The sequence below is a fragment of the Agelaius tricolor genome, unplaced genomic scaffold (assembly GCF_023055355.1).
Source record: "Agelaius tricolor isolate 1412-34295 unplaced genomic scaffold, bAgeTri1.0.p SCAF_7, whole genome shotgun sequence".
In the NCBI taxonomy this organism is placed as follows: Eukaryota; Metazoa; Chordata; class Aves; order Passeriformes; family Icteridae; genus Agelaius; species Agelaius tricolor.
Genome location: NW_027269267.1, coordinates 20,550,650 through 20,576,724, shown reverse-complemented (window position 1 = coordinate 20,576,724; position 26,075 = coordinate 20,550,650). Strand labels below are relative to the sequence as shown.

The window sequence follows — 26,075 nt, the reverse complement described above, 5'->3', positions numbered from 1 at the left end:
ACATGGGTATCCTTCTCCTCCCTTACCCCTGAAATACACAGTGAGGTTGAGACCCGCGGCCAGGTGTGTGTATAGAGACCCTGCACGGTGTCCTCCCTCCCCATCTCAACCTTGGTTATAGTTCCCCTCTTTGGCCATCAGTCAGTATGAAAATGATAATGTTTGAAATAAAAGCTTAGGAGAGAGCATTGAAGGTCAGAAAAACTTGCTATTGCCCCCAGTTCTTTGGCATGTTTGTATTTATTGATGCAGAGAATGGTTTGGGTTGGAAGGGGCTGTTAAAGGCTGTCCTGTCCAACCTGACCTTGAATGCTTCCAGGGATGGGGCATCCACCTCCCTGTTCCAGTGTTTCACCACCCTCGTTGTAAAAATATTTTTCCTTATACTTAGTCTAAATCACCCTCTCTTAGTTTAAAATTGTTAGCCCTGCCCTACTGCAAGAGGTCCTGATAGAAAATCTGTCCCCATCTTTCTGATAAGCCCCCTTCAGGTTCTGGGAGGCTGCTGGGAGGCTGCTTCTCCTCTGCAGAGTGAGAACACAGCCTTACATTGTGCCTGCTTACCCAAATCATGGCTTTTATTGTGTTATTAAAATTAGATATAGTGTCCTTGCAACTTGATTGTTTTTAATGCCAGCATTTCTTTTCCCACATTTCTTTTCCCAGGTACATTGGCTGGAGTGATAGATTTAGCTGTGGATTGGATGACAGACCTGAAGGAGGGTGTCTGCCTGTCTGCCTTCTGGTACAGCCATGAGCAGTGCTGCTGGACCTCCAATGAAACCACGTTCGATGACAGGGACAAGTGCCCCCAGTGGCAGAAATGGTCGGAGCTGCTCGTAAGCCAGTCCGAGGTATGGGATGAGCTTGGGGGTCACAGCAGGCCGGGCACTGCCCTTCTTCATACTGGCTGATGGTCCCTCCAGAGAGCTGCTCTGAGAGGGAAAGTAATGAACTGAGCATACTGCAAAAAAAGACATTTCCACAAGCAATATCTGCTTGACCTGAAGGAGGTCCTGTGATTTCAGTGCAATGGAAACTGGAAAACTGAGATTGCACTCTCTTTTTATCAGTATTAAACTAAAAGTGTTTCATAACATGCATAGTATAATCACCAGGGGACCTGAGCTGCATTTTCTTTTTTTCCTTTTAAACATAATTTTATGAGACAAAAAAAAAAAAAAGATGAGCACTGACAAATACATTTGTGAGGATATTTTTGGGATTGCAGATGGGGTTTTATGTATTCTGATACAGGGAGCTGCATGAGAACTGCTTGTTTATCCCTTGCAATCAGTCTCTCTATGACACATCAAGAGACTTAGCTAGCACCAAATCTGGGGAAAGAGTGGGCTCCCTGGGGGTCACCAGAGTGAAGGATTTGCAGGGCTGTTGGATAAAACTTATATTTTCAGATTTTTTCCCTTACACTTTTTTTTTTAATCATTGTAGTAATTTTAAATACAAAGAACGCTGTTTCAAAGCAACACAGGTGAAAGTTTCATTTTGAAAACAATAAAAAGAAGCCTTTCTGTACTCCATTTGGCAGATAATAGCTGTAAAAAAACCCCAAAAACCACATTTCATTTTCAACCTAAGTTATTTAATGTATTGAATAATATTGATCCCTTCACAACTCAAATATTTGGCAGAATTATTGTCCCCCTTCTTCCTTATTTCTGACTTGAATTTGATGAAAACTGAATATGATGAGTGGGTGGGTGATCTGGAATGGTTGTCTCAGATCTTCCCCCCAGTGTGGAGGTTGTCTGGTCCTGCAGACAGTGTTTAAGGACACCTTCATTGCCAGGCAAGTGTGTCATTCATGCTCCCTTCAGTGCTGCTTTAGCTTTACAGGACAAGAAGTACAAGGTGGGAGTGCCTGTGCGTATGTATAGCTCAATTTTCTCTAGTTCTAATTAACCCCAGGGGAAGCAGTGGGGTGCTCACTGTCCCTGCATATTCTCACCACATGATCAGAGACAAAAATCTCTCAGCCAGGTTGCCAGTCACAGTGCTGAGCTTCCCTTTGCCAGAGGTTTGCTAGGTTCACCCTGGTCTTCATTAACAGATGTTTGGGGTGGCTGGGTCTTTGTGAAAGTGAAGAAATATTACTCTGATATAAAGCTACAGCATGGGGCTGATGTAATGTAAGAGAACAAAAAAAAAAAAAACCAAAACCAAACCCAAAACAAAAGAAAAAACCCCAAACAAACAAACAATATAAAAATACCCCAAACCAAACAAAAAAACCAAAGACCAAAACAAAACGTGGGAAGGGAAAAAAGAGGATACTGTTAAAATTATTAGGGGATTTGGAAATCCTGTCCATGTGTTTGTCATTCTGTTACTTTGGCTGGAATATAGGAAAGATGCATGTCCTTGAGAAAATGTATTGCTTTCTTCTGCTTCTCAAAACCAGCAGTCATGACTGTTGTGTGCTGTGGCCTTTAGAAAAGTCATCAGCCAGGTGAGCACTGTGAAACTTCACTCATTTTGTGTTCAAATTGAGCTCCTCACCTCCTGCTGTACTGTCACAGTAGGACAAAGAAGAAAAGGTTCATCTTGGCTTAGTTTTAGTTACTTTCCTAAAACAAATGTGCCTCTAAGATCTGTGGGTTCCTGAGGGTCTGCTGGAGGCTGTAAATATTATTAATATATCTGTCTGTTACTGTTACACTGAAATCGCAGGGAAAGCCCAATAAAAATGTGAATTTGGAAAGGAAAAATTCAGTTTTGTTCAAAAGCCCTCTGTTCAAAAGGCTTATGATATGGGCAAGTTTTGTGCTGTATGGTTCCTGTAGACGTAGAGGATTTTAGGAGGTATCAAAATACACTGAATTTGACTGAGTTTCAGAATAATTTTGCTGGGTTTTTTCCCCATGTTTCACTTTGTGCCTGACATTTACAGAAGAGCCCTATAAAACAACACTGCTCATTGGAGCACAATTTAGGGAAAAAGTATTTGGAGCAGTTTCCCTAAAGGTACTCTGGTCTGACATGCCTTCTTTTTTTATGTATAACTGTGATTCTTTCCTGTCATAGCCAACTAACTTTGACATTTTGAGGACTGAGATTTAGATCAGTTCTTCCTTGTGGTTTTGCCAATTTATGGCTGTGATAAACCCTGTACATACATTTTCATGGAGAATTGTGACTTTTCCTATGGCATCCCTTGAAAAATGTTTCCATTCTAGTGCTCCCATAAAATGAGCCCAAAGCAGAAGCTTGCTATCAATTATTATGGAAAACATAATAGCCCATTAGACACCTACCAAGCTATGTTTTCTTCCCTAATCAGTGTTTTGTCGGCCAATTATCCTTCACCCTTCTGCTCTTGAGCTACTTTGGAAGAGGAGGTGTGAGGGTTTTTTGGTGTGAGGAAGTTTCAAAAGCTCAAATTCACTGGCAGATCAAAAGGTCATCAGATGTCACTGGTGACCTGGACTTTCCCTGTTCTGCAGATTGAGTTTGGTCCCAGTCCAGCTTCACTGGAGCTGAGGACCCCATTTTTGATGGCTTCCACATGTCCAGTGTAAGGACGGAGGTTTTGATGGCTGGACACATGTCCAGGGTAGAGGAAAGGACCCCATGTCTTCCATGGATTGTGACATTGGATCCAGCAATGGACTGAATTCCTATCCCAAGGCTTCTGGATTTTCTGTCATGAAGCTGAGGGCTGCAGGACAAGGAAGCCTCTCCAAACCTGGAACCCACTTCTCAGTTTTGCAGCCTTGAACCTGCCAATCCTGAGGACACACCCTGGTGTAACATCCATAGGAGAGAGTCTGCAAACTGTGAGATCCCCATGGAGTCAGAGCAGGGCTCTGGGCCTCTGCAGTAACCACACATTGGAGAGCATCCTGAGGGATGAGGTTTATTTCAGTGGTCTGAGTTTGTGAGGGTTGTTTTCAATTGTGTTCCATTTGTATCTAAACTGGACTGACACCAGATCTGAAATATTGCTTGGTCTTGCAAACTAAAATACAAAATTTTGCTCAGTTTTCCTTCTTGCTCCATTACTATTGCTTCCAGGGTGAGTCTTTTGAGCTGCCATGGGAAAGGTCATAGCAGGATCAGCTCTGCTGGTGATCTGCTTCAGCCTCTGACTCCAGTGTACATGCTCAAGACTTTCACTGATTCAGAGCCTTAGTAATGGCATGTAATGGATGAGAAATGAACCATTTGCTATAGTGAGTTACTGCTACTTCACTTCCCAAAGGTTTTCATATTATTAATCATAGACACTGTTGCAGTTGAACCTGCAGAATGCCAGATATCTGGCAAATGTAACAATGAAAGTTGTCCCAAGGGATAAGATTGAACTGGCCATACAGACTCTTGTGGGGTCCTGCCACAGCACTGTAGGTGTATGTGTGACTGCAGTAACGAGCTGACAGAGTTTTCTTATGACTTCTGAGATGCAAAAGAAGAAGAAGAAGTAAAAGGAAACAAAGTTAATTTTTCTCCAGTGAATTTAAAAGCAAAACTACAGCTTCTACTCAACCTTAGAAGGGCCAAATTTTTGTAATGGTGTTGGCCTTCTTTGGAGGTATTCCAGGTTCACACTGACAGGAGGATTTTGCCCTGAGGCAAGATATCCAGAGTTTTCTCTGGAGGAAGAGTAAATATTGTCATAGCTGTTTGTAATTGAAAGCACTAGGAGAAGACATTCACGAGACTGTCTTCAGCTGTAGCAACAAAGGCCCTTGGTTACCACAGCCAGATGTCAATCACTGCCAGTGTGGGATCCATGACTGCTCAGTCTCAGGGCACTGGGGGATAGCACTGTATTGCTTCAGCATCCTGCTGTCATCAGCAAAGCCAGCTGCTCACTTCAGCAAGCACCAGCTTAACAAACTGCCCTTCTTCCAGATACATCCATTAGGATAAGGGTTAGTGGTGTCCTTACTGAATTTTCATTTGGACACACCTGGAAAATGAAGCTAGCAAACATCCATGCTGTTAAAAGTTGATTCCTTGCAGATTTGAAAACAGGGAGACTTCTCATCTCTTAAGTTTTTTGTGACTGGGAACAAGGTTTGGCCAGCTCTGTTAACTGATACAATTGATTAATGCCTGTTTTCCTACTTGATTTATCATAATGTTGATATCCAGGCTGCCGTCCTGCAGAGCAGAGGCAGGGGCCCTGATGCTCCTGAGCAGCTGGGATTGCATCCGGTAGGAAGAGTTCACTTGGAGGTGAAGGATTCATACCAATTCATGCACTGAGCTCCATCTCAGTTTTTTATTCTCTAGTGTCATGTTGCTACAGGATATTGTTTGAAGGCTTAAGCTCCTTGTATTGATTTGATGCTGCTGAGTAGATTCTCTTTTGTCCATGTAGGTGGGTTTTTGAAATTTATCTAAAAAAAATATGCATGTGAAAAGGCAGAGGTATTCCAAGGCAGATTTTAACAAAGGTTTTGACTTGAGCATTGAAAAATGGTAGAAACTTGAAGGTTACTATTGACTATGCTTTCACCAGGGCACTACACAGTCAACCATTGTTAATGATCATTAGCATTCCCATTCTGTTAGAAAAATAAAGCTATTCAGTCTGAAGATAGTAATTTTTGCCCTGATATTTTAAAATCATTCCAGTCAGTAATAAGCCTGAGGTGTGTGAGTGGGTTCTGCCAAGCTATGCTGTTTCCAAATTATTTTCAACCTTATCGTGGACAGCACTATATAGAAATAAATTATTTTTTTATGGTTTTACCCTTCCTGTTTGTGAACTGGACTTGCTACTGATGTACACAGGGATGTTGTCTGAAAAATCAGCATCTGCATGGAGAACTGGCCTTTGAATACCAGCCCTCAGAAAAATTCCTAGCAGGGTCTCATTCCTTGTCCCCCACCATGGGATGAACACAGCAGATTCCTTCATTAGGTGCCTTTTCATTGCCTCTTGCTTTTGTCCTTATGATGCATTTGTTTGATGTTTTGGAACTTTATGTGGGTTAGTTGGATTTTTTAGTGCTTGAAAGATGCTCAGTTTAAGGTATTTGGATACCTTGCAAACAGGCTGTGTGGACTGGGTTAGTTATTTATTAGTATGCTGCTTCTTTCCATGAGTAATAAAATTGTTGGAGTATATAAAACTACTTGTCCTTCCTGAGGAAAAGCAGCACTTACCATGTAAATGAAAAATTAGGCTCCATGCCATCATGATCACTAGTAGAAGTGTGAGATTTGCCAATCTGCGTTTGTCTAACAATGTTTGTTACTGTTATTTTTCTAGGGTGCAAGTGCTTACATTCTAAACTATTTTCTGTACATTATGTGGGCTCTATGTTTTGCTTTCCTGGCAGTCTCCCTGGTCAGAGTGTTTGCTCCTTATGCCTGTGGCTCTGGAATCCCAGAGGTGAGTTTCCCTTTGTGCATGAATATCCAAAAAAACCCAAACCACAACAACAAAAAAATTACTGCATTTTCCCATACCAGAACTGTACTATGAGATAGCATAGCAACAAAGAAAATTGTCTTTCCATCTCATCTGCCTTCATTCCTTTTTTTTATGCTTTTATGGTGATCATCTAAGTTTTTCATAGTAAAAAGTGTTCATATGTCACTGTGACAGGTTAATGCATGTAGTTGTTCTTTGCCAGAGCATGAATGAAAAATCAACATCTCCAAGAGACATACTCACTAGAAGATTATAGAGAATTTTCCTAGGATGAAATTACTTGGGCCAGTTACAAAACCAGTTATTTTCTAGGCTAGACTCTAAATAAAAGTGAAATAAAAAGAAGAGGGTGGGCTACAAAGCTAAGGTTTCCTAAACTGCTGAAGATGCCCATCATTTGGGATGCCTAAAAAGTGTCTGGTGCACGTCTTTTGCAAATTGTTTTACTAAAGACAGAGTAATGTGCATTGTGCCAGCATAACAACATTATAGCAGCCAAAATATCTACTTGGTTTTCAATATTTTACATATTGAGCCTCAGTCCATATTTAAGCTGTAAAATGAAGAACCTTGTAATTCAACCAGCAGAGTTATTAAAACTCTTTGAAATCAGGGCAGTCTCTTGTTAAAAGTGCTATGGAACTACTGGAATTATTGTTTAGGAATGTGGCAGACAGAATTAACAGCCCAAAGCTTAGAAATCTTGGCATACTTTTGTTCTTGATCTGTAAGAAAAGCATCCAAATGTTTCAAAAAAACTCACCACAAATAATTTAAAATATTTGAATAATTTACATGTTTGAAAGTAGTTATGTGTGTCTTTGTTATGTGTTTGATATATTTGTGGTTTTAAAAAGTTCTCATAGTTAACTACAATGCCAGTTTCCAAGTGGTAAATCCCTCGTGTGAGGTGAGGCTCAGCTCCAGCCCATTTGCATGCCTAGAGTCCAAACCCAAATCCCACCCTGCAGCTTTTGTGTCATGCACATGCATTGTGCTCTCTGAGCCACTCACTAGCAAAATTAAGACAAAATGTGTAGAAATATGATCTTTTGGACTTTCTCATTTCATAATATGTGCATGTTTTTATGGCACAGTGATTCCAAGTATCTAGAACATTTTTTGTGCATTTTATCTGGAAAAAGTCTGTTGTTGTTTATTTGCTTTTTTTCTGCTTTGTTAAACTCAAATCCAGCTTAACTCTGATCTTGTAAGCCAAGGAGATATGTAAGAGTTTCATATTTCTATTGATCTCTGTGAGAGTCCTTACTGCCTGTTATGGGGACCACCCGTAACAGCAGTAAAAGTGTGGTCTGCTTAACCCCTGCTCAGATATTGCTGTGGGAAAGCTGCCCTACCTACAGTTGCTTTCTCTCCATCACTGTCTCTTTTCAAGCAGTCTGCAACTTTTTAAACTCTGCTGGAGTTTTAACTCCATTTGAAAGTTCAGAGTAGAAAAGGATTCTTCATCTTTTCAACATGTTCTTCCTGCTTTCCAGATAAAAACCATCTTGAGTGGGTTCATTATTAGGGGCTACCTGGGAAAATGGACACTTTTAATCAAAACCGTCACCTTGGTTCTGGTGGTGTCTTCAGGCCTCAGCCTTGGGAAAGAGGGCCCATTAGTCCATGTGGCCTGTTGCTGTGGAAACTTCTTCAGCAGCCTTTTCTCTAAGTACAGCAAGAATGAAGGAAAGAGAAGAGAGGTGAGTTTGGCTCATAAATTTTTAATTTCCCTGTCTGGATACTCAGGGTTTCAAACAACTCATGCCTTCCATGTAAACATTTGCTTTGTAGGTACTTTCAGCTGCAGCCGCTGCAGGAGTTTCAGTTGCCTTTGGGGCTCCAATTGGAGGTGTGCTTTTTAGTCTGGAAGAGGTGAGACCTGGCAGTTCACTTGCTTCAGTAAATATATTTCAATTTGATACCTTTCTCCAAGACTACTCATTATTTTTCAAATATTTATGTGCTTATTTTTTACCCGATAACAAAAATAATCTATGATTTCCAGTAATAAGAAATAACCAGGTATTTTAGCATAATCTGAGTAGCAGAAGGGTACTGGCTTTCTGAAAACAAATTAGATGACTCAGTATGGAAATATATCCCTCTGCTGAGGTTTCTCCAGCCTCTAGCTAGCTAATGCATGGACCAAGCTGTCAGGCATTTCTTATACTCTCTAGGCAGCAACTCTGGATTTAAATTTATCAATTTTAAACTAGTTCCTACCTCTTTTATGAAATCTGAAAGTGCCTTTTCTGATATCTTTGTGAACGTGTTCTGGCTGTGGTAAGGTCTAGTGCTCACAGTAAGATCAAATGAAACAGATGGTGGTGGTAGTTAAAGGAAGCACCCTCTGTGACACTTAGTGAAATGTTTATGGTCTTTGCTTGGTTTTAGGTGAGCTACTACTTTCCCCTGAAGACCCTCTGGAGGTCATTTTTTGCTGCTCTGGTGGCTGCCTTCACGCTGAGGTCCATCAATCCTTTTGGAAACAGCCGGCTGGTGCTGTTCTACGTGGAGTACCACACCCCCTGGTACATGGCCGAGCTCTTCCCCTTCATCCTGCTCGGCGTCTTCGGCGGCCTCTGGGGGACCCTCTTCATCCGGTGCAACATCGCCTGGTGCAGGAGGAGGAAAACCACCAGGCTTGGGAAATACCCAGTGCTGGAGGTGATTGTGATAACAGCCATCACTGCCATCATCGCCTACCCCAACCCCTACACGCGCAGGAGCACCAGCGAGCTCATCTCCGAGCTCTTCAACGACTGCGGGGCCCTGGAGTCCTCGCAGCTCTGCGACTACATCAACGACCCCAACATGACCCGGCCCGTGGATGACATTCCCGACAGACCTGCTGGCCCTGGGGTCTACTCTGCCATGTGGCAGCTGGCCTTGGCTTTGGTGTTCAAAATTGTCATCACCATATTCACTTTCGGCATGAAGGTAAATCGGAGCACGGGCGCAGATGGGTTGCCGTGGGCTCTCAGTGGCTCTGACCTGCCCCAGCCACGGGGCTGTCCCTGAGGTGGAGGTGGTGCTGGCTCCTCTCCCTGCCAGCACCGTCCCTGTGGCAGCACAGGACTGAGCCATGCTTTTCCACCTTCCAGTCTTCTGTGGTTTTGTTAAGTGAAAATGAAATCGGTGTGGAAATTTAAACCCGCTGTTGCCAATAAGCAATTTCAAGATGATTCCCACTGCAGCTGTTTTTTGGCTCTCATGGATATGGGCTATTTACATTGTTGTTTGTCTTGTTGGATTAATGTCTTAATGTGCCTCAAGGTAGCTATACTCAAGGAAGTAATAATTTTAAATTTACTATTTTACACATTTAGAGCATCACAGAAATATAAAAGTGCCTGAAAAGGTCTATTTTTGAATATTTTTAAGCACTGTAGCTCGAAAAAAAATGGAGAATGAACGAGAAGACTAACTGATGTGTCATTTGAATATTCTGGATTTGCAGCTTTTTCCTTCAGCAACTCCTTCTCCCCATAAATGAGTGATGAAAAGTCCAAGAACAATTTATCCAAGCTTTCCATATATACCAAGCTGTTTGTGGTGAACTCTATATATCTGATTAATAGAGCACATAAAAAACAGGTTCTGTCTGTCTACAGCTCCCATTATCTGAGCATTTATTTGTGGATCTGGTGACTGCAGACAATGAGAAGCTTTTCTTAGTTATACACTATATTTTATACCATGCTCAAAACTACAGTATCTCATCTTTCTCTTAAACACTACACTTGAACTGAGTGTAGCCTTTCACTCTAGAAACCGATTTATGGCTGACAGCCCTTTGTTATGCTTGTTCATGAAAAGCTTTGGTTCTTTATTCAGAATGTGATTCTTTATTTATCCTATATATTTAAAAATTGTTAGAAGCAATTGACAGTTTCAACCTGTCTGTAAAAGAACAGACCAAATAGCTTTACCTACTAAATCTAGAAGACTCAACTGAGCTGCATCAGCAAAGTTAGCACAGTGTGGTGGGGGCTGTAGCACCCACTGTTATCAGCCCTAGATGCCTCTGGGCTGTGCTGATGAGGTGATTAGTTAAGTTCTCTAGGAGGCTCAAGGTATATTTTCAGACTTGAAAAGATATAATAGTCTTTCCTTTCTGAAAACAGCAAAAGCTGCATACAAGCCCTTGTCACAGATCTGAGTTGTCTTCTCCAGCAGGAAATATATCTCTAACTTGCTGGTGCACTTGACATCTAAGTGGAAATTTCCTAAGAGGAAATGCACTTATCCAAGGCAAAGTACATTTTCATTCTCTTTTTTTTCCCCCTCCATTCTCATTTAAGTACTGTTTTTGATGATTTGTGACTTTTCTGAATAGCAAACAAAGTTATGATTCACAGAGCTTCCTGGAAAATATATTGTAGACTGAGATGGATAATTAGTTGCCCCTGAGCAGTCAGCCTCCTTTCTCTGAATTTTTATTCTTCATTTGACATTTAATTTAAAATCTAGTCTGATTTAGCCTGAAAAAGTAGTAATAAAACCATAAAGTGCTCCATCTGATAGAGGGTGAAATCATGATGTTGTTTTCAGTTAAGCTTATTCTCAAGCCTATGACAGAACCATCAGCAGCTCCTGACCTCCTGCTGAGAAAGCAATAAAGGCAAAGCCAGGAACGTCTTGACTTCAAAAGCAAACTATTATTCAGAAACAACATTTATCTCCCTAATTCAGTGGGATGCAGCAGATAGGATTCAAAATTTCTTTAAAAAATGCACTAACATTTTATAAAGCTATTAATACACGCGCAGCTACATAAACTCAGTCACTGCAGAAAACTGTGTCAGACCATGGGGATCAACCCTGTAGGCTGCCATGAGGCTATGGAAACTTGGTTCTCTTGCTGTTAATTAAAATTGTTTGATACTTGCCATTTTTGTCAAGGTGCTCATATGTCTGTATTTCATTCCAGATCCCTTCAGGCCTTTTTATTCCTAGCATGGCTGTTGGAGCCATAGCTGGCAGGATGGTTGGGATTGGAGTGGAGCAGCTGGCATACCACCACCATGACTGGATCATCTTCAGGAACTGGTGCAGACCTGGGGCAGACTGTGTCACCCCAGGCCTTTATGCCATGGTGGGAGCAGCAGCTTGCTTGGGTAGGGTCTCTGCTGGTCATTGGTTTGTGTGTGACCCACACTGGTGTTTGGGGACATGCTCTGGAGGGCCCTGGGTTGGTGTTAGCTGCTTGTGTTGGCATTTCTGGGTGCAACAGAAGTTGAAATCAAGACATGATGGGCTAAAGAATGGGCAGCTTCCTCTACTGGTTGCTCCAGTGATCTGCCAGATAGTCAGCAACAGGAAGGCTTGCAGTCATCGATGTCTACTCCTTGTAGTCTGCCAAAAGCAGAGAAAAGGAAAGAACAAATTGAAGTTAGGCTGCAGGTTTCCAAGCAGGAGTACTTTTGCTTGCATTTTTTCCATTTGATGTAATGAAATTCACTGTAACTGGACTAAAGCTACTTGCTTGTTTAGACTGTGCTCTCTCTCTCAGTGCAGGAAGAAAACATCCCAGTTTTTGCTAAATTTTAAGCTACACAGAGGCAAAAATTCTGGGTCTTATTGGCTGCGTGTCGTGCTATGGTCAACTGAGCTGTGTTTTGGTTTACATTTTGATCATAAGCCAATGCTGGATTACACTCAATCAATAGGATTTATTGGATATAACAGCAGTGATCTGTTAACTATTAAAGCAAGAACATTAAAAAATACCTCACATATAAAATTTCAAGCCATAGATACAAGAAGAATGTTACAAGCATACCATCCGAGCATGTTTTTCCCTGATCATATCTTTCCCCTTGTGTACTTGCATATTCTATCTCCTTTTGTTGCTGTTATTGATATCATCATCAGTGTATGAAAAAATAGTGGAGAGGCATAAAACACCAGTAAAGTGAGTGGGTAGGTTTGAAATTAAGATGTACTCAAGGAAGAGCTGGAAAAATTTCAGATTTGGATGCTCATATTGGAAAAGCAGGATCGTTTGTGTGATCAATGAAGGGTGGGATTTTCTTGAAAATGTAATTTCTGTAATGTAGATATCAACACCTGAGCTTAACTGTCTTAATATCCCTCACAGTCAAAACAGAAAAATGAGATATGGGAAAGATCAGTCTCATCTGCCAATACACGTCCAAAACCAGGCAAATGAACAGATGAATTTGGCCTCAAAAGGGCCTGGTTTTATCTAGAGGTTATAAAGGCAATCTGGGTCATCCCTTTGGATGTGAACACCCACTGCAGTGAAGACAGTTTAAAAAAAGTTGGGATGAATTTTACTGTCCAAACAAGTAAAGCACTTCCTCTTTACAGTAAATTATCTTAATATTCATTAAATAAATAATGCACAAAATTTGGCTATGATGTTGCAGATGATGTGCTAGTCAGCATAGAATTATAGAAGCATAGAATATTCTGAGTTGGAAGGGACCAATCAGGATCATCAAGTCCAAATCCTGCCCATGCACGGACCACCCCAAAAATCACACCATGGGCCCAAGAGAATTGTCCAAATACCTCTTGACCTCTGTCAGGCTTGGTGCTTTTCCACTTCCCTGGGGAGCCTGTTCCAATACCCAACACCCTCTGGGTGAAAAACCTTTTCCTGATATCCAACCTAAACCTCCCCAGTACAACTTCTGGCCATTCCCTTGGGTCAGCTGTCACTGGTCACAAGAGTGAAGAGATCAGTGTCTGCCCCTCTGCTTCCCCTTGTGAGAATGCTGTAGACCAGAATGAGGTCTCCCCTTAGTCCTCTCCAGGTTTAACAGACTAAGTGACCTCAGCCACTCCACAAAAGGCTTCCCCCTCAGGCACTTCATCATCCTAGTGGCCCTCCTTTGGATGGTTTCTAATAGCTTAATGCCTTTTTAAAAATATTGTAATGCCCCAAACTGCACACACAAGGTGAGGCTGCAATTTCTTCCTCTTTTAAAAGGTCCAAATTAAGGTGCAGTAGTTTTTAATAGTGTGGTGAGAAATACAGTAGAAGGGTCACAGCTTGTACTTAAGCTGTTCTGTACCAAAGACTGTCTTGCCTGAAGTAAGAGAAATGGAGTATTAAATGATCCTTACTCTGGTATTTGCTCTCAGCTTTTCACAGTCAGAAGTTTAAGGCATTCCTCAGATGAAATTCATATCTGGATCATAGTGTTAAGTAATCAACAATCAAATATTTCTGTATGCTGCTAGATAAAAAGATCTTTTAATGACCTGTTTCTGATTTTTCTCATCTAAAATGGGGCTGTATTTTGAGCCCTAAAAATAGCAGATTTATTTTACATTTACCTTTTGAACAGAGGCAAAGAAATGTTACCTAATAATTCAGAGATACATACACACTTGTCCTCAGTTATGTGATCATTTTTATCCTTTAATGTAAACTGAAGGAGTGAGGAACTTGCTTATGAAATTAATATGGAAAGACTACACTGAAAAATACAGCTACAGCCCTGCCTGTGGCTGCATGCCTGGATGGCCTCAAACCAAGTTGTACTCAGTTCAAACTGAATTACTATAGGGATATCCAAGCTGTAACATGCTCTTGCAGTGGCCCTAAGCTGTTCCAAGGTAGGATTTTGTAACCATGTTGTGCCCAAAGATAATGCTCAGTTTTCTCCTCAATATGACTGCAATAGACAGGCTGGTGTGAAGGCCACCTCTCCACGTTCCTACCTGCCTCAGCCATGGCACTTAACTGATTCTAGGAGTCATTTAGAGGGCTAACAGCAGGATTCAGTTTTACTTTCTCAAGTATCCATTAAAGCTGATTTTTTTTGGCATCCTTTCTGGTTTTAAAGCTCTGTCTTTTAGCATTCACTGTTTGCTTTTCAATGCTAGCAATTTTGGCATGAGCAAGTTCCCTCAACCTTTGTGATGAAAATTGCAGTAGATGAAAAATACCTTTCTGCAGAGAAACAAGCCTAAGAGTATAAGGGCAAAGTACTCAGCATAAATAATTACATGCATTTTTGAGTGTAAGGCTCAAAGCTATAAGTGAGTTGCTTAGTATGTATACCAGCACTGAGAGAAACTTGAGTCTTCTCCTTGTTGGCAGGTGGCGTTACTCGAATGACAGTCTCCCTGGTGGTCATTATGTTTGAGCTAACGGGAGGCCTGGAGTACATTGTACCTCTTATGGCTGCAGCTGTCACAAGCAAGTGGGTGGCAGATGCCTTTGGGAAAGAAGGGATCTATGAAGCTCACATTCACCTGAATGGCTACCCCTTCCTGGACGTGAAGGACGAGTTCACCCACCGCACGCTGGCCACGGACGTGATGCGGCCGAGGCGGGGCGAGGCGCCTCTCTCCGTGCTGACCCAGGACAGCATGACCGTGGAGGACGTGGAGACCCTGATCAAAGAGACTGATTACAATGGCTTCCCAGTGGTGGTTTCCAAAGACTCAGAGAGACTTATTGGATTTGCACAGAGACGAGAGCTGATCCTTGCAATAAGTGAGTAGAGTGTCAATGTCCAAAAGATTGGTTTTGAAAGGAGTTTGGACAAGATAGGAGGTTAACAGTGTTATTCACCTTGAAGAATGGATAAACAAGCACCAAATCTAACTTTCTCTTCAAATCTTTTGCTAGTTACTAGGACATGGAAGCTTTTCTATTGCATCACACCACCTGATAGAATTTTGTGGGCTTGACCTTTGTGAGCTTAATTGTGCTGTCACTCAAAAGAGTAAAATGAAATTCTTCTAGAGACAACAGAGAGAAACTCAACTCATATGCCAGAATTTTTGTCAGAACCAGACCAAAAGTCAGTGTAGTGGTCAGTTTCTTTCCCTCTCCATGGGCTTCCAGAATGGGCTGGGGCAGTCATGAACTTTGGTCCCCCAGTGATGAAATAGCCTGTGCTCCTTTCTGTTGTTCTGTCTCAGTTTTTCCTTACATGCAGGCCTCTAGTGCTACAGGTGGAAAGTTTTCAGTGCACAATATTTTTTTAGTAAAGATGGGTGAATTTTGTCTGGAATCCAGTGGATAGCTGGCTGGTTGCCTGAGAGTCCAAGTCCAGGTCACTAAAGATTTTGACTGTCAGGTTCTTTCCTGGTTGATCTGATGACAGTGGGGGTTGAAGAAGAAGTGTATTGGATAAAAGCAAGTTTTTTCACCTTTTCTGGACCCAGGGCATCCAGAACTGCAGAGCTCTGCAAGGCTGACCCACTGTCTGCTCCCATTTCTGGCAGTCCTGTGGTGTTGAGGGCCAGCTGGGCAGGCAGGCAAGATGCCATCTTGCCTTGTACTTTGCAGGGGAGTGGAATGTCTGGTATATCCAAATATCCTTGACTTGGAATTATTCTTCTCTGCATGGTTTTGTTTCATCCCTGTTGTTCAGGCACCTTAAAAAAGCTGTTGTCTCTGATGGAAATTCACATATTTTTCAAACAAGAAAATTAATAAATGGAAAATTTGGGTTATTTTTGAAGGTCACTTTCCAGCTCAGTTCCCACAAATCTAAAACAAATATTGAAGTCTTTAAAGCACATGTTTTAGATGTATTTAGCCTACCCTGGTTCTGTCTTTCATACTGCTCATGCCATGTTATGGCTTTAACACTTGGTGCCTTCCTAAGTTAATAGTCTTTTGCACCTCCTTTTCAGGAAGGTATTTCTTTGGGAAAATGGCATGGACTGAAGATGAAGAGCCCTCACTTTAAAATCAGAAAGATCAGAGGCTGCTTGAAGTCAGTCAAAGAACTTTGAGGAACTGAGTAATTTGTTTCAGGTCATAAATGGCAGTGTGGCTGAATGGGCTTGCCAGAAGATGTGAGAAAATGTCAGGCTATGAACTGACAACAAAGAAATCAGTTAAAATTAAACTCAGTAAACATTTAGATCAAAATGCTTTCCTGTTCAAAAATTGTTTGACATCTGCATTTTTCAGTGGAAAAGGTACTGTCTCCTGATCAGTTCTAATTAAGAGCATCTTTTATAGATAATGAGACAGAACTTAGATTTAAAATTTAATTTTTACACGCATTGATAAGTTCTTCTAAAATCCTCAGCCACCAGTGGTAACTCTTTTCACCTTGGGCTGAGTGTGAGTGCTATCATTCTGTGCTGACACTATGATAAATGGTTAATCTTTCCAGTATGGTTTGTGTCCTTGTGACTTAAAATCTGGTTTTGGTTTCGAAAGACACAGTATATGATTCCAGTACAGAGCAGGGCAAACCATGCTAGCAACTTTTGATTGCTAATCCTCTTTCTCTGAAGTTGCTTTGCCTGAATTTCAGAGTTGGCATTGTTGATCACTACCACAAGGATAGCTAATGTGTTCTGAACCTCCACCTCAGCTTGCTTCATGGTGGTGAGCATGGAGCCATTGCACCGATTCTCCTTAAGCCATAAACTTGCTTACCAAGACAGAAATATCACACAAGGTGAAGCATCTCTGATTCACCTGTTCAGATTCACCTGCTCAGCCTGACAGAGATACTGGAGCTACATCTCAGAACAGCATAAGCCCCATCCATGCAGCACTTCAGCCAGGGAGTGAGGTCTTACCAAAAGCAGAGTCAGGCCCACTCCAGTATCTCTTCTTTCACCAGTATCTCTTTTCTCATTGCATTGTGCCCTGCAGAATGCCTCCTCACTTTGAGCTAACTCTGGTACCTCTACATAAGAACAATTTGCACTTCATAGAGACATGGTTTCAATCAAGAATTTCAGCTTCTTTCGCAGGCCCAATTAATTGTGCATCAGTAGTATCGTGGTCCAGGGCATACTCTGGAGAAATACTCCAAGTCCCTCACACACCTGCCTTCTAGGATGAAGGCAATAGCTGCTGAGTCTTCCATCAAATACCCATTCCCACAAAGGTATCTGCCTCATTATTTACCCCTACATAATTTCTTTCCTACTGAGTGGACCATGCTCTATAAGTGCATCAAATACCTGTAAAGTGAATGGCAATACCATTTCCAATTGCTCAGCAGCATCCTCAGGAGGATTGTGTCCTTCCATTGATCCTCGTTGGATAGGTAGGCAGCTGGGGTGGCAGAGTCACCCTCTGGGAAGAGGTGTCTACATTTTAGATGACATCTACTTTACAGTCTTACAGAGAGAGGGTTTTGACACTGTAAAGCTTTTCTTAAATTTGGCCAGCTCCAGAGGCACCATGCAAAAGGCAGAGGCTTGGACAATAGCCAGGTGGCCTGTATAATATGCTTTTTCCAGTATGGAGTTGAGAGATCAACATAGTTGATAGAGGCTGTGAAATGTGAACCCCTGAATATGAGAGGCTGTTTCACATTTGGGAGAATTAATTCACTCTCTAGCTATGACAAGAGCCTGCATAGATTGCTCTGTAAAACCAGACATTGTCATCCATTTGCTTTGCTCTTTCTGTTAATCTGTATCTGTTTTTCTTACCCACTGACTGCAAAAATTATCTGCTCTTCTATTTTACCTTTACTCCCACTCCCCCATCCAGTGAGACTACATACAAAATCCACCATTTTTCTGATGCCGCTGAATTGACTCCATAGTACTACATCATTCAAATTTCTCTAGAGAGGTGTTTGACATGGAAGAGTGAAATCATGGTTTTGGCTAATCACTGCTGTTCAGGGTCACTGCTGCCTTGGGAACAGCAATGTGGTAACCAAAATGCTTGGCCCTATTTCTTAGGGTGCAGCTTTGGGAAGGAAATACCTAGCTGTCAAAGGTTTTTATCAAAGGGTGGGAGTTACCTTCAGTTTGATTAATGTTACCTCTTAGCACAGATCATGTATCAAAGAACTATGCAGACATATTCACACTTGAAATTGGATGTATGAATTGAAACAAGCTGAGACAAAACTAACATCATTCCTCTAAATTGCAATAGGGCTTGTAATATGTGGGGTGAGAAGGTTGAGAATCACGTACTGTACTGATGTTAGGGTTGAGCCAGCACTGCTCCAGTTCCAGAAATATTACAAGACACTGATCGTTAAATGTAAAAAAAATTGCAGCTGAAACATGTTGGAAACCATCACTGTCTACATTACAAGTCACAGGAGCAGGTTTCTCACTCTGATTGATGGCAGAGAGTTCCAAGAATATTTACATATGCTTGGAGTATGAGTTCAAGAGCAGAAGCAGCCTATGTTAATTGAAAGTAATAATTTAACTATTTCCAAGGATTTATTAAAAAAACAAAAAGTTAAACCCTCAGAGCCAAACACATGATATGCTTATTCTGGGGAGTGAAAAGTCTGTCATTTGGAAATCTGTCTCATATAATGTTTATACCCTGTAATGTTGAGTAGAGATGAGGTAAATATTACAAAGAAAATAAAGTACTCCAGTGGTAAGTCTTGGGGCATGCTTTAAGTAGAAGGCTTATACTGATCATGCAAACTCCAGATGTAATAATGTTCAGTTTGTAGTTTGATCCAAGTATTAATGATAGCTTTTGAACTTCTGAAAATGGTCACATATGGGCTGTTTACTGCTATATTTTTCGTCCCTTTACTATTTTCCTTTAAGTAGGAATCTAATTTATTTTTCCTTTTTAAAATCTAGATATGCAAGCTAAATAAGGCATTAAGTGTAAACCCACAAAGTTTACCCTGCATGCCAGCGAGGTGTGCTGATCTAGAAAAACACCCACACCACCCCTGGATCCCTGGAATGTGAATTTGTCTTTCCCCAGCTTTGTGTTCATAAATCCATTCACCATGTCCACATTTTCCCAAATCCACTGCAAAGTTTTGCTCCAAGCCAGCTGGGATCTTACACAGCTGTTGACTCCACTCCTTCAGACATGTAATAAAGTTTCTGTTGTGATTCTCACAATAGAGGAAATTACATACAGTGATTTGAATTTGACAGAAATTGGATTAGTGAAGTTTGTGAATGCAATGAGCTGCATATCTATTCAGAAAAGCATTATCCCAACCAAGGAAAAATATGTGCTCATAAAAATACCACATTTGCTTTGAGGGAGTGATGGCTCAAAGAAATTCAAGATTACTCAGAGACCCACATTTCTGGGACTTCAGTACATTAAAGACAAAATCAAACCTTGCTTTCCTAAGGAGTGATTCTTTTTAATTACCAAACTTAATTCACTATCTGCCCCAATTTTTGTGCTGTACAGAGAACGCGCGACAGCGTCAGGATGGGGTGGTGAGCAACTCCATCGTGTACTTCACCGAGGACCCCCCAGAAGTGCCACCCAACAGTCCCCACCCACTGAAACTGCGGAGAATTCTCAACCTGAGCCCTTTCACCGTCACCGACCACACGCCCATGGAAACTGTGGTGGATATCTTCAGAAAGCTTGGGCTCCGGCAGTGTCTGGTGACCCGCAGTGGGTGAGTAGCTGACAGTCAAGTGAACATTTTTATTTTGTCTTATTTTGTGAATGGATGAATAAGGGAACCTCACCCATGTGTCTCCAGAAGTCAGACTCGGAACCAAAATGGTGCTTGCAGGGTGTTATATTTCATTCTGCTCCCCCAAATCCTTAGTGTATTCTCATTTAGATAAGGTAGAAATAAATACAAAATAAACTGTTCTGACTTCCACTATCATTCAGTTTTCAGCAGAGGCAGATCTGCCAAGCAGTATTGTTTGCAAAGAATATACTATTTTGAGACATCCAGTTAGATTAGATGTTTGTGAAAATTGTGATAAAGATGGCACTGGAGGAAAATTACTCTGTTCAACTTTCTTTATTGGATAATGGAAAGGTGTATAAACTAAAGGCCCTGAAATAACAGCCAAAGGAGGTGGGCAAACATGAAATTAGGGGAATAAAAAGCTGCACCAAGTGGACTAGACATAACATTCCATAGTTCCAATGGAATTTCAGATATTTGGGCATCATGGCTCATCCCAGGATCTAGTGATAGCAGGATAGCCAAACCACAGCCATCACTTCCAAATGTGGAAGACTAAAATTTATTCTTCTGTTAGAGAGTCTTTTTGTTATTCAAAAATATTGCATGTCAGTTGTTACTGTCAATGCAGTATCCTCAGCATTAAGAAAATAAGAACCATTATTGGGACACAGATAAAGGTTCTGATTTTAGGTGCCTGGATTCAGAAATTTATACCTGGAGTTTTAGAAGTTATGTGAAATGAAAGGTGGAAAAACTATTAACAATGACACAGTTTCAATATTCAGTGCCTAATGGTCTTCAAGGACTGGAAGTAAAAAGCCCTTGAATACTGAAGGTTATGAATTTTTTGACTCTTGGGGCCAGACATCCCATAGGCCTCATCTTTCTTGACAGATATAATTCATTTAGGTTCACATAAATGAGAAATTATCATTTAAATTTGAAGGAATTATGCTGTCAGTGAGAGTTTCAGAAACCCTGTGCTTTAGCTTACTCTGTGTACTACCAAGCACTGATACATTGGATTTGACTGCTGGTCCTCACAGCCTGAACCTAAAGATACTTATTATTTTGTGGTACCAGTTATTAATTCTTGTAGCTCCACATTCAGTCATGTTCCCAATAATGAGAGGTAATAAGCCAAAGTATTTCACTTAATTATCGTGGCTGGGGTAGTAGAAATACATGAGGTGAGAATACTTTTATGCAAAGGTAATAATTGGGGAATACATGAGATGGGAGATGGACAGTACTGTATGGAAGCACTCACAAAATGTCTCTGCAGCTGAACAGGGAACAAACCTGGCTGATATATGAGATTGTTGACCTTTTGCTTCCTTTTCTCCTATAGGAGGCTGCTGGGTATCATAACTAAAAAGGATGTATTAAGACATATGGCTCAAATGGCAAACCAGGACCCTGAATCTATCATGTTTAACTAGACTGGTAAAGAAGAAGAAAGTAACCCCGCAGGAATCCCTTCTAGATTAACACGAAGGCTGTGTTTGCTGTTTCATCTTGCTTAAAGAGAAAAAGGTAACGTATATGAGGAATGGCCTGATATGCCTCTGACAGAGGGAGTGGATGCAGGACAGCACTTATTTAATGAGGGAGGCAGTTTAGAAGCTGTGAGCAAGCTGTGTTTCCTTAATGAGGTTCCCCAGAGCTCAGTTGGAGCGCTGGTGGGGGTAAGTGATGCGGGGCTTAGAGAGAAAGAGCCACGGGCACCCCTGGGAGGCATCAAGGTCACAGTAACTCCTGAGGCAGGTGTGAAGAGTAGCAGACACTGTTCATGTACAAGCAGCTAAGAGATAGAAAGGTTTGTGTTCCAAGCCATTGAGTGTAGATGAGTAATGTCAGTTGCTTTTGTTACTGGAATCATGGCTATTTGTTTGCTACTGAGTTATACCATTTTCATGACGAAAAAAATTTGTCATATTTTTAAATGAAAGACTTTGTCATCTTCATTTATTTTGTAAATGTTTAATGAATCAAGACTGGAGTTAAGTCTTAAGAAAAGAGTAAGATTATGCCTCAAATCACTTTAAAATATAGTGTCCCTTGCTCCCTGCTTTAGTCTTTTGAATTTTATACTGCTTAGCATTTCTGTCAACCAGCTTTCCCTTATAAATGTTGAAATGGGATTTATTTGTAAGAATTTATTATCTCTCTATGCAATTTTGCATACAAGTACTGTAAAACTTAGTATTTTGTGGTTTGCTGTGGTAACTGGAAAAAACATAGAAGCCCATAAAATAGTTTTCAAAAGCACTAAAAGAAAAGGACAGTGGTATCTGTCTCTCATCAGTGTTAGTGACAAGAGATTGAATCCCTCACTGTCTTCCCTTATGTACATCACAATTTTTCACAAATGAATGACATTCTGCATTGATTCTTGGTTGTCCACTTAGGTCCTTTTTGTCATTGCTCTTTCTTGGCATTTGTCTGTATCTGCCAAGAGATGGCTGAAATTAATTTAACAGTCATAGACACTTATTCTGTAAGAGATTGACTTTTTATGCACTTGTCAGTCATAGGACTGTGGAATTCCTCTCCACAGAACTGTGACTGGATAAGATCAGAGGGACTGAGAATGCAAATGATCATAGGAAAGCTTTAAGTATTTATCTGTTTGCACCAAGAACACAAGATTTACCAGACCCTGGTAGAGACCTCTAAGTCACTCAGGTAAAAATGTTAAATTTTCCTAAACCCTTGTTCTGGTCCTCTGTGAGATAAAGAGGGTCAACCCTTTAGTCAGTACTGCTATCAGTAACAGAATACCAAATTGTACTCTCTGTAACACATAATTCACACTGCCCTTGCTTTATAGATGCAAACTTAAAGACTGGAGAAAGGTTGTGCTCTGAATCCCCTTCAGACCTCCTGGTCCCTTCATTTAGGCATCTAAGATCTCTGGTATTTTTGTTCAAATTCACCCAGATAACTGGTGGTGTTTGGATGCTTCTCATGGGCAGAGATGACCTTCCATGCCAGAACAGCCTGTTGCTCACCCCAGCCCAAACCCAGACTGTTGATTTAACATGTGGGCAATGTGCACGATTGTTGTGTCCCTGAACTGCTCAGGTGCACCCTGAGTTGGATGCTGAAGTTCTATGTCACAAAATCCTCCCCTTATCTCTGGTGACCCTGCTTCCTTCTGGCCTGTGTCCCACTGCATTCACACAGAGTATGGCCTGAATTGCTGAAGTTAAAGAAACGGAAGTAGAGGGAATTTTAATCTGTTAAGTACTCCACCTAACAATGGTGTTTGCAACAGACTGACATAAAGATGTGTAGCTCTGGCCAAAGCCCATAAATATTTCAATGTATACTTTTTGTTAACTGCACAGCTGCAGTACAATGTATTATTTAAAAGGTAACACCATGTAAACTATAGGACTGAGCACCTCTTTCCTCTGAAAATAGGAAATAGTACATAATGTGATTATTTCTTACATTTTTCTGTGAAGCTGTCAGCAGCTGAACTCATAAAAAGCCAACCAAGTCAATAACAATGCTCATAAACACTAGATTCCCTCATTTGAACAGAGAAGCCATCATAAAATCAGTTCATTCCCACAACTGAATCCAAATGGGGCTTTATACAATTGTCAGTCTCTACCCATAACTTCTAGAATCTAAGGGATGTAGACTAAGCTAAAAAGGCTGATTTTTGAGAGCAATCTCATTCTTGGATTAAAACTGTAGGACCATATTCTACTTTCCATGTTTGCTAACAGCAACCAATACAGTGTATCAACACTGAAAAACATTATAATTTTATGAGAAAAAGACATGGACTTGCTTAACTGAGGTTAATCTGGCTGTGAATACAAATTCACATATGTATTAACTTGTCTTATCAGGTTAAACTCAATCTGTGGTTATGCATTGGCATGGACTTGTGTGGTTAATTCCCATTAATACCCAGAGGCCTGATTTACTGAAACCAAGTCACCCCTGTGATAGCTTGTTGCCTTGCCTTATTAGACTACTTAGGAGGAGCCCTCAGGACTTAAAAACAAGATCCAAAAAACCAACATGGTGATTTGTAGCAAGCAGAAGGAATTGAGATTTATGTAGTTGTTGTGAATGCAGTTTGACCCTGGACTACCACCCAAGTAAAAGGCAGGTGAATGGGTGTGCAGCTCTCTTCTGTCAAACACATTCCTCTCTAGATGGAAAGCTTTAAATGTAACCATGTAGTGCTGCTCCTTGTTCCAGTGTCTGTTCAAAAGATGTTAAACCAGAGCAGGGGCTGCTATCTGGCTGTCCAGGAATGGCACACTCATGGCTAACTTCAGCTGCTTGGTGTTATCATCAAGGCTGAGGCTGATGCTAGAATGACATGGAGGGCTTTGAGACAGGACAGACTTTGCTAAATAGAAAACTTCCTCCATGCTACAGCCTTTATTGCTCTCCACACTGGTGTCTGAAAGGGAACACTCTTAATATAAATTAATAACATGCTTATCTCAAAAAATGCAGTTATGATGTAATGATTTATTTCCCCTTAATAAGCCCATTATCAGGCACTGTTTTCCATCTGTATTCCAAAATTTGTTTCAGAAGGTACTGAATAGACTCCAAGAGGCCCAGATCTCAGCCCTATTTGTTTGAGTTTGTAGAGCTCAAGGTAGTCACGTAGCATTATCAATCTGAGTTAGGTGAGTATTTTAGTATATACTGCTGAATTATGCAACCTCAGTTCAGTCCTTCAAGCAGTTGGCCTTCAAAAATGCCCAACTAAAATAAACAGGGGAATAAAAATCTTTGAATGATGGAGGTTCAGTATTGTACCTTTGTTTTGCATGAACTGTGTTAAGTTACATTCAGCTTCTGATGTGTACTTGAAGCAATCTGTACCGGAAAGTTTAATAATAAAGTACAGAAATGGATGACATTAGAAAGACCCTTTGGCTGTCCCAGTGACACTAATTATTAATTCTTATGCTTTGAAGAAGCAGAAAAAGAATGTTTAAGGATTACAGAAGACTCATTGATTCCATGTTTGAATGACACTGTATTTATGACTGTAGTTTTGCTTTGGCTCTGTTTGTTGTTTTGAGTTTTTTTTTAATTGTAGAAAACAGTGTATCTGTTGCACCTTATGAAAACAATGTTTGGACTCTATTTTTTAAATAAAACTGACTTACAGTACTGGAAATATTTCTTGGCTATCTTATTAATTAGAAAATAATTTAACTTAAAGTCTCTATGATTTTTATCTTTCGTTTTCTCACTCACAGGGATAATTCAAGCCTGAGTTCTAGGGATCTAGGATATCCAATTAAATTATAGGTTAGGTAATATTAAGAAGGGAGTTAGTAAAGTTCATGCAGTGGACTTCAGAGAATCAGTCTTGATAGCTGGCTATTTTATTTTCAGAGAAAAATGTTTTTTCTTCAGCATCAGAAATACCTTGGAAGAGGTATTTTATCTAAAAAGAGAAGAAAAACGATTTATCTAACCAGGTTGTTTGTTGCAGACATCTTTTCATGCAAATCCTTTCTTAGGATTTTTTCTTCCTGAGAAGCTGAGAGGATTCAGGAACAAAATGTAAACAATGATTATCTGCTGCTGTGGAATGCAACTGGTGCATCTGTGATTGGCCCATCTTGGATATTTACAATTAATGGCCAATCACAGACCAGTTAGCTTGGACTCTCTGTCCGAGACACAAACCTTTATTATTCATTCCTTTCTACTCTTAGCTGAGCTAGCCTTCTGAGATGAAACTTTTCCTTCTATTCCTTTTAGTATAGTTATAATGTAATATAAATATCATAAAATAATAAATCAAGCCTTCTGAACATGGAGTCAGCATTTTCTCTTCCCTCACCTGAAAACCCCTGTGAACACCGTCACAGTTGTTCTGTCTAAGAGATCATGAAACTTTAAAACTAGATGTTGCAAAGCTCCTATGTTAGATTTTTTGTATACATTTTTCAATTGCACTTTAATTGAGAGCTAAGATCAAAGACTGAAAATGACAAGTTAAATCATCCCCATTTAATTGGATGAAACATAAATCTCTGTCAGAGACTAAATTCTAGGTAGTAGCAAAGAATATGGGCTCGATCCTGATCAACACTAACTAAGGTGAACATGCCAGCAATATCCTAGCTCAAATTAAATTACTCATTTCAGAAGCTGGTTTTGGCAGTCCCATGGCCTTCAACTCATTCCATGGATTGCTGTGCCCTTAACACAACCCAAAACACACACCATAACCCAGGAGTCATCAGGCATGCAGCAACTTCAATAAATTGTAATAATTCCTGTAGTTTGTA

General features: G+C 40.6%; 1 protein-coding gene across 1 annotated transcript in view; it reads left to right on the top strand.

Moving 5' to 3' along the window:
- CLCN4 (chloride voltage-gated channel 4) overlaps nucleotides 1-24,949 on the top strand; it is a 42,002-nt gene extending 17,053 nt beyond the window's left edge. Inside the window, exons 4-12 of the mRNA XM_071430556.1 lie at nucleotides 667-854; nucleotides 6,245-6,367; nucleotides 7,909-8,115; nucleotides 8,207-8,287; nucleotides 8,810-9,355; nucleotides 11,349-11,535; nucleotides 14,496-14,894; nucleotides 19,533-19,749; nucleotides 21,131-24,949. Of these exons, the coding sequence (XP_071286657.1) occupies nucleotides 667-854; nucleotides 6,245-6,367; nucleotides 7,909-8,115; nucleotides 8,207-8,287; nucleotides 8,810-9,355; nucleotides 11,349-11,535; nucleotides 14,496-14,894; nucleotides 19,533-19,749; nucleotides 21,131-21,221 (2,039 nt within the window). The 3' untranslated portion in view covers nucleotides 21,222-24,949. The remainder of the gene's footprint in view (nucleotides 1-666; nucleotides 855-6,244; nucleotides 6,368-7,908; nucleotides 8,116-8,206; nucleotides 8,288-8,809; nucleotides 9,356-11,348; nucleotides 11,536-14,495; nucleotides 14,895-19,532; nucleotides 19,750-21,130) is intronic.
- Nucleotides 24,950-26,075: the final 1,126 nt, after the last annotated feature.